General features: G+C 36.6%; 1 protein-coding gene across 1 annotated transcript; it reads left to right on the top strand.

The window, feature by feature from the left end:
• Positions 1-1564: 1564 nt before the first annotated feature.
• Positions 1565-5260, top strand: LOC112193328 (nicotinate N-methyltransferase 1). The gene is made up of 4 exons (XM_024333428.2): positions 1565-2125; positions 2328-2664; positions 2868-2932; positions 4829-5260. The coding sequence occupies exons 1-4, from the start codon at positions 1751-1753 to the stop codon at positions 5126-5128; spliced, it is 1077 nt and encodes a 358-aa protein (XP_024189196.1). The 5' UTR covers positions 1565-1750; the 3' UTR covers positions 5129-5260.
• The last annotated feature ends 3873 nt before the right edge of the window (positions 5261-9133 follow it).

Raw genomic sequence — 9133 nt, 5'->3', positions numbered from 1 at the left:
CCGCTCCCTATATAAGGAGCTTTAGCTTCTCTTAGAAGGCATTCGGAAACTGGTCCAACTAAGAACTAGATTCGAAACCTGAGAAAATATCCTCTGAAATAAGAAAGCTATAGTAGCAGTGTGCTTCCTTTTCCTGTTTAGGTGTGAAGTAGTGTGCTTTCAGTACAAGTAAGTAACTGGTCTCATTCTTATGGGTAGCTAAACAGCTTTTGATGTTTACCTGAGAATGAGGCTCTGATTGTTTAAAGGTTTTATATGTATATTTGAATAAATAAATTCAGATGGTTGTTCACCCACTTCTTTATCAAATATTTATGTCATTACATTTCGTAATCATCTTTATCATGCATGATTTACTATGTCAAAGTTTAACATTCGTATGCATGTATCCCATGGAAAGCTAAAGTTCTACAGCTTTACTGTTCAGCCAAAAGAATCAGTTTTAAAAATGGAAAAATTAGGATAAGCAGCAGTGATTCCGCCCTGTGAGTAGCCGTTTAGACAGGAAGTCGTTAGGCGAAATGTGGCATGTTGAAGGCTAGTCTTGTCTTTGTTTTAAAGTTTTTACTGTTCCTTTTTGTTGAATAGAACGGTAGAGGAATCTAAGGTCAACATAGGATACAAATGGCATTTGTCTGTTAAAACTATCCCTGTTAGTCTTTGTCTTTCATCAATAGTGAAATACCAAAGTGTTTGTCTTTCATCAATAGTGAAATACCAAAGTGTTGGGCAATTGGGAAAAATACCAAGGTTTTCTGGGTATGCGGGAATTACCCCTAATTAGTAATAGTAAGAAAACAATAAAGCATGAACATAAAACAAAGCTCAGCCCAGTCCGAAAGTACAGGTTGCTGTGGTCACCTCGCCACCGTCCGAAAAGCCGGAGCCATTCTGTCCAACCACCGGCATCCAAACCACCAGCTTGAACAAAACCAGACCGTCCATCCTCTCTCCCCAACTACCTTCTACACAGGGCAGCTCCAAACGACACAAATCAGATTGGAAAACTCCGAACCGATCTAGACCGCTCAAAATCCGTCCTTGCACCACCAAACGACATCACCTCCGGCAGTCCGCCTCCCTCTCCTTGTGAGATCGATCCTAACCTTACCCATAAGCCGCCAAACCGACCCTGGACTTCTTCGGCTACAGTTCTTATAAAAATTAAAATTATTATTATATATTAATCATTTATCTGATACACATTGATAACTAAACGATTTCCAACCTCCGACTTCAATGTCTTTCTTATCTCTAATTGATTATCTAGATTTCACAATGAACAATCTCGGTTATGAAATGTTTGGTAAATGTCCATAAATTAATGACGACCAATAGGAAATTCACCACGGAGTTGAGCAAATAATAATTTAGTCAGCCTTAATACCAGCACCTTTTCTCCTTCAATATCAAACAAGGAAAACCAAATAATATAAAATATGGTTTAGTTACATTTTCTTCAAGAATCGTCACTTTTTCCTCTCAATTTAAACTTAGCCAATCAGAGAATCTTGCTATTTTGTCAGGTTTCATCACATGCGCGCACGTCAGAGAAGCTGACAACTCAAACATTTCCGTCCAAACATATCGATCTCCACAATCCACTTTTACTATTCAATTATTCGCGGCTGGCTATATAAACGGCCTGCCATGGACAAGCTAGAGACTTAGAGAGAAAAAACACAACCAAGAGCTAGGAAGAAGAAGTTAGAACACTCAGAATCTCAGGTCGACGATAATCTCTCTGGTCATGGAAGACGTAAACCGAACCAAAGAGGCAAGCAACGAAGCAAGGATTGCCATACTGGAGCTGGCCAACATGATCAGCGTCCCTATGTCCCTAAACGCCGTCGTCCGCCTCAACGTCGCCGATGCCATCTGGCAATCCGGCTCTAACACCCCCCTCTCCGCCTCTCAGATCCTCGAACGTGTCCTTCCTGCCGGCGGTGGTGACGCCGAGAACCTCCAGCGCATCCTCCGCATGCTCACCAGCTACGGTGTGTTCTCCGAGCACTTCAACGCCGACGGCTCCGAGAGAAAGTTCTCCCTCACCGAGGTCGGCCAAACCCTAGTCACCAATCAAGATGGTCTCTCCTATAGGGCCTATGTCCTCCAGCACCACCAGGTTATCAGATATTTTTCAACATTAACGGCTATTATTCACACTTGGTCTGTCATTATTTTATGTTGTCGTCATTATTTTAGAGTTCAATTATTTGTAAAGGATGACAGATTGAGAATGTGAAAATAATGTCATAAAATTTTTGTATTTATCGATCTGATAATTGTCAATATGATAATTGGAACAACATGATAATTGTCAATAGGATGCACTAATGGGGGCGTGGCCACTGGTGCATGAGGCGGTGGTGGATCCCACTGTGGAACCGTTCGTGAAGGCGAACGGCGAGCCGGCGTACCAGTACTACGGGAAGAGGCCGGAGATGAATGGGTTGATGCAAAAGGCAATGTCGGGAGTATCTGTGCCGTTCATCAAGGCAGTACTAGACGGTTACGATGGTTTTCAAGGGGTGACGAGACTGGTGGATGTGGGTGGCAGTGCGGGAGATTGCCTGAGAATGATCATAGACAAATATCCCAATGTACGGGAAGGCATTAACTTTGACCTGCCTGAGGTCGTTTCGAAGGCCCCAGCTATCGCCGGTGAGATAGTTTCATAAATTTTGTTGGCCTTGCTACACAGGCTACAAATAATGAACCGAAAGCTCAATTCAATATTATATGATCGATTTTTGATTGAGAACATGATTTCACTCGATACTAAAATGTACAGAAAGCTCAATTCAATATTATGATTTATGAGTATTGATTGGGAAGATGAATTTTTTTTATTAATGAGTTTGCAGGAGTGACTCATGTTGGTGGTGACATGTTCAAGTCAATTCCTAGTGGTGACGTTATCTTCATGAAGGTCAGTTTACATTTTTTATGTTGGGTTTGGTTTGAAATTATTTTTTTCATTTATATCTATATCTATATTATATTTAGTCAAAGTGAATGTGAAAAGACAGTAAAACTCTTAGATCTTATTTTAATTTTAAATAATTTTTAATTATTGAGTGGTAGTATGGTAAAAAAAAAATTAAAAAAAATATATATATATATCTTTACTATTATTAAGAGAAGAGGTGTTGTTAGCCAAAACTGATTTTTTTTACCTTTATAACCTTCAAATATTAAAATATCATGGATTACATTTTAACATTAGGGATAAAAATGTAAAAAGAAAAATAAAACAATAAAAAAAATAAAATAAAAGAAAATAACTATTTTAAACTCTCCACTCTCAGAATTATAACTCCCCACTACTCTCACACCCATCGGGTGTGTGGACATTTTCTAGTATATATATATATAAAGAAAGTAAATAAATTTTCAAACAATTAACTACCCATATCTAGAATAATTATGGGTCATTCAGATAAACTCTTACTTTTTTTTCTTTTTTTTTGAATAACTTTCTTTTTTTCAATATAACTAGTCTGCAATCACATGCTCTGCATGTGTAAGAAAAATTTTAATTGTAAATAAAAAAAGTTATGTGCAAAAGAAAATAGATTTAGTGGGTAGTTATTGCAGAGAGAAAATAGTGGGAGAGAAAATGGGAGGTTGTGGGATAATTTCTTTTCAATTTTCTTAATAAAATCTATTTTATAATTGTCCTATTTACCCTTGTGATTTAATTTGTTGTTAAAGTTTTTTAATCTTTCAGGGTTAAATCTGTCAAAATTTTCAATTTTGGCTAACAAAGCCTCTTCTCTTAATAATAGTATAGATAATAATAATAAATTTACACCACTAGTTAAATAGAAAGCAACAAAAATTTAGAAAAAGAACATATAAAACAAAGAACACCGACCCGTTTGACTATGAGCTGTTTCCAATTTTTAACTAGTTGAACAGATGAGTACTGGCCCATAAATATATAGGGAGGATGAATGTATCTGATTAACTAGCCAGACCTTCAAATCAGTTGCTGTTCTTGACCTCTTTTTCATTCATTACTCACCAAACTTACTTGACTATTTTAAATGTGTGACAAAAAAGAACAGTCAATGGGTGACTAAATGGTTCGGATATCAGAACCATTGAATGTTCAAAAGGAAAATGCCATATCTATACAAAGTGATACCTTTAAATTAAGTGGTTGGTGCATTCGTACAATTATTGATTGATTCAAGACTAGTCTGTGCAAATGTAGTACCTAGTATTATGATATGGGATTGGTGATGTTAAAGTGAGGAATTATTCTTTAGTTGCAGAGTACGACATGACATATGTGGTTGCCTAAATTAATAATATTACTCGAATTTAGTGTCAATAATTTAGGGACAAAAAAAAATATTATACCAAGAAACCAATTAAAAATAACTACAAATTATATAGACCAATAATATCAATCTTGACCACCACATATACCTACGTTATAATAATGTTGTCAAGTAATGTGCAATTTTTTATATATATTTTTATTTTTTTTAAAGCACTTGAAATGTGCTTCTTCAAAAACCATCAAAAATCACTTCTATTATTTAGAGAACACTTTCAGCTTTTTTTGTCGAATGGTGTCAAAACTCAAACGAGTTGAGCTAAAACCGCTATTTTCGAATTCTAGAAGCAATCTCAAACAAAGCTTATACCATCCTATTCCTAGCAAGTGCATGATCTCACTTTTTAACACCCACACTGCTTGCTTAGTGATCGATGGTGGTGTTTGAGGAACTAAATCCTTTGCATTTCATGACGTACTTGTTATGCTTAATTACTATGATAGTATGATTAATATATTATATTGCTTAATTGCCAGTGGATTTTATCAACATGGACGGATAGTGAGTGCAAGCTGATACTGGAGAATTGTTACAAGGCACTTCCTGCAGGAGGGAAATTGATTGCTTGTGAGCCCGTGGTGCCGAAGAAATCAGACGACAGCCACAGGACGCGTGCTCTTTTAGAGAATGACATATTCGTGATGACTATATATCGCGCCAAGGGCAAGAATAGGACTGAAGAAGAATTCCAGCAGCTTGGTCACTCCGCTGGCTTCTCTCATTTCAGACCAATCTATATTGATTACTTTTATACCGTCTTAGAATTCCAAAAGTGATTTTGATTGCTATTTAGTCAAATACCAAAAATAACAATGTCAGATTTTGGTCATGAACACATGAATAATGTTTTGACTCTCACATTTAAGAGGGTAAATGGATTGGAACTGTCAGACAACTTACAGATACAAGTTTTTGGTTTATGAATCATACCTTCATTAAGTTGTCTGAGAATACAAATCAATCCCTTAACTTCATTAACTTCACCAGAAGGGGCATCCTACAGAATCCTCACATGCAACACTGAAATGGTAACAACGTACACAAATGGCCCTTTAAATTGGCTACTGATACATGGCACAAATATATTACAAATTTACAATGTAAGGTGAGCTATTTAGGCCCTGCTTAATGATAGCAACAAACTCATATGTTTTACAACTTTGATTAATTACTTCACGATACAACTGAAGGACCAAAACCCAATTCCTATGAGCAAATCCCATTAGGGCTTCTTGGAATCGCATTGACAACCACCTCAGGGCCCCGGCACTTCCGCGCCATACACGTTCTTCTGAGAGAGAAGCCCGAAGAAGTTGGGGAAGAAGAGTAGGATAATGGCACCAAAGCAGCTTCTTTGATAGAGGCTAGCTAGGTGGCTCCGTGGCTAAGAGAGGTGGCCAACATGAAATGCCTAAGATGTTAATATTATTAAAAAGGAAAATGATTTGTGGCCTCAATGAGGCCTAAGATTTATGGCCTCAATCTTAGGTGTCATGCCATGTCACCTACACACATCAACTATTTGTCAAATCATGCTATGTAACTTTTGAGAAAAATACCATTTTATCCTTCCAAAATTTAATTACTATGTTATTTTGGCTTTCTAAAAAATATTTTAGTTTTTTTTTTTTGCATTTTTTCTTTTCATTATACTCATGCTTAGATTTCAATAACAATTTTTTTCTCCAATCAAGAATAGAAAATTTTCATGTAATTCAGTCAATGGATTTACACATACATTCGATCACAATAGATTTGCTTAACACATGTATATGAATTCAACCTTTGTTGGATTCTTGTAAATTTTGAAAATATATATAGTGTGAAAAATACATATTCATACGATTATATATATATTCTTTTGTTCATTTCTTCTCTTTATGTAGCTGGGGTTTAAATGTTATATTTGAGTTTATTATTTTTTATTATTTTTCCCCCATATATTTAGATTGTAGATGATAATTAATGGCTGCTACTAACATGAAATTTTTTCTTACCTCTTAATTTAGACATATGTATTTTCCAAAATCAATTTATTAATGCTAGTTTTTTGGATGGAATTAATCAATGTTTGGAAAGAAAAGTTAATGCCTATTTCTTGACACCTAAATCAATATATTAATACTATTTGGAAAGAAAAATTATAGGAAAGAATTTAATTAAATTAAGAAAAATATTGGTCAAAGAATTTGTAGACATATCTCTTAAATTAATACATAATTAATAGCTTATCTTTTTTTTTCGTCACCTAATTAAATTCATTATTGTAAGTAATTCACCCCCTAACATCTACAAGGAAGTATAAAAGGGTAGAGTTGGTGTTGCAATAACATGATGTGGCAAGATATATTATGTGAAATTAAAAATAAAATTTATATTTGCTTACATGGCATGACACCTAGGATTTGAGGCCACAAATCTTAGGCCTCATTGAGGCCCTATATCATTGCCCTATTAAAAATGGTGTGATCACATTTATAAGGAAAGATCAATTCATGATTAAATAGGAAAAGCTATAGGTACTACCGTACTAGTTAGGCTAGGTTAAACTATATATTAGACAGCATGTTTTCTCCATATATAAAGAGATTAAGGCCTTCAGAAGAAGGATTGGTTTTCCTACTACTAATTGGATTGATTAATAAGGGTAGTAAACTAAGGAATGTGATAATACTTACGAGAGATTAATTTTGAAGTGTATTCTTGAAAAATTCTGTGTGTCGTCACTTAGTTTGAAATTGAACCGATAACTAATTAAAGCCCAGAATATGAAGCATATGTGTTTTGCGACTTTGTCAAAAATGTAATCAATTAATTAATTAACTTCTCCAAGTCTCCAACCCAGACGTCATCCATGAGATTAGACTGATTAGTGTTGGACATTCTGATGGAATGCACCACTGAAGATTATATATCGTCCACTATATACAAAATAAAATTATTTTATAGGCATTATACAATCTGCACCTACATTTTCGGTAGGTAAACTTGCAATTTGAATCATTAACTTGACACCTAACAATGGATTAATGGAAAATGAGTGATCATTTTACATCTGTATGATTGCTCCAATTCAGGACTCAGTATGCTTTGAAGGAGATTCGTACAAACTACGTGTATCAACGTTAGACTTGCATGATAGACCATTTTTGCACCGAATCTCAAGAAAACTTGCACCTTGTTTCGCATTCTTGTATGTAAGACCCCTAAATTTATATCGTGCTTCGGAAAGCTGTCCCTTTGACTCCTTTCACGCAAAGGAAAAGTGATATGTGGTTTCTACTGTGCACTTAGATTTGATCTGATTCATTGTTAAATAAGAAAGTTTAAACTACTATTAGGATGTAGGATTGTAAGAGTTCCCTCCCAAAAATAGTCATTTCTGAAAACATTTGATCTCAAGATCCTCACAATCTTATCCGTTCTCATTCAATTATGATGAAGTATTAGTAGAAGTAGTTACATACGAGACTGACGTATTCTCTTTGGTCAGTAAAAACAGGGACGTTTTAGGGTTCGTAAAAAACAGGATTTGGTTTGTTTGCTTGTCCGGCGGCGCCCCCACTCCGATGGTGGCCTTTGGTCTCGTCAACGGGCGGTGGGTGTTGCCGGACAGGCGTGGTTGGGTGGTGGTCAGCGGTGGGGCTGCGGCAAGAATCTCTCTTTCATCTTATGATGGTGGCGACAGTGGCTTCATGGTTCAAGTTTTGGTGGTCAGCTGCAAGTGAGGAACTAGGTGGCAGCGATGGGATCTGATCACACAGTTACTTGGTTTGTGGAGGGCTGCTGCGCGGCTGTTGGGGAAGCATGGTTTGGTAGGTTCGATTGAAGTGCACGGTCAAAGTAGGTTTAGTGGGATTGGTTTGGCTGCGCTTGACCGGTCACCAAGATCTGGGTTGATCTTTGAAGGCTACATCAGTTTTGGAGGGGTTTGATAAAGTGGCTGGTGAGTATATGGATTTGGGGGAAACTTTGGGTGATCTGGAATTGATGTCTTGCGAGTATATGCACAGTTTGTTGGTGGCTTGATTGATTTCAAGATTTTTCCATGGGGTTGGTGGTGGAGGTTTGGTCTTTGGCCAAGGTGTGTCATTATTGGGGTCGAGCTTACCGGAGCTGCGCACCCTGACTCTATTGCGGCTGAATCCGAGTTACTGGAGCTAACATCGTGGATGAGGAAAGTTGATTGCTGCAGTCTATTTTATCGTTTTGTTAGGTTTTATTTTTGGTTTTTGGTTAGGTCTAATTAGTCCTTCCTCAATTGAGCGAGGGTTTGGTGTCTTGGTTTCGTGGTTGTGTCATTGTTATGGTGTCAATTCTAGGGACTATTTGTTTAATTTTAATGTTTTCTTGTTGTCAATGTAATGGGGAGACGCCCCTACACATATAATGGCGGTTTCGGTATATGGTGTCGGAAGGGGATTGTTTCTTCTTAAGGTTGGCTATAAGGATGTGTCGGGACTCTTGGAAAAGGTTGATGGTTAGAGTTGAGCCCCTATCGGCTCATGGTTTCTTTAACCGCTGGTTCTACATTTGGGGTATGAGTAGGTCTTCTTCTCTAGTGGACTAATTGGGATTTTACAGAGTCATCCCCGTCATTGTAATTTCTTGAATTAATGAATTTCTTCTTTTCTAAAAAAAAAAAAGTATTAGTAACGTTAAAAACTCATTATAGAATTAGGCATAATTAAAGAAACAAAAAAAAAAAAAAAAAGAGAACTTCAACTACATCAGGTGACACTCCACCACTGAATTACATCCATTCACTTGCCTGCCATTGA

The sequence above is a fragment of the Rosa chinensis genome, chromosome 3, assembly GCF_002994745.2.
Source record: "Rosa chinensis cultivar Old Blush chromosome 3, RchiOBHm-V2, whole genome shotgun sequence".
Taxonomy (NCBI): Eukaryota; Viridiplantae; Streptophyta; class Magnoliopsida; order Rosales; family Rosaceae; genus Rosa; species Rosa chinensis.
Note: the sequence above shows the minus strand (reverse complement) of the source record. Positions and strands in the feature narration are given on the sequence as shown.

What these genes read in the sequence shown, in the direction of transcription:
- LOC112193328 (XM_024333428.2), top strand. Translation starts at nt 1,751, where the DNA reads ATGGAAGACGTAAACCGAACCAAAGAGGCAAGCAACGAAGCAAGGATT. An exon ending in ATGTCCTCCAGCACCACCAG is followed by an intron (nt 2,126 to 2,327) that starts GTTATCAGATAT and finishes AATTGTCAATAG; the next exon opens with GATGCACTAATGGGGGCGTG. An exon ending in GAAGGCCCCAGCTATCGCCG is followed by an intron (nt 2,665 to 2,867) that starts GTGAGATAGTTT and finishes ATGAGTTTGCAG; the next exon opens with GAGTGACTCATGTTGGTGGT.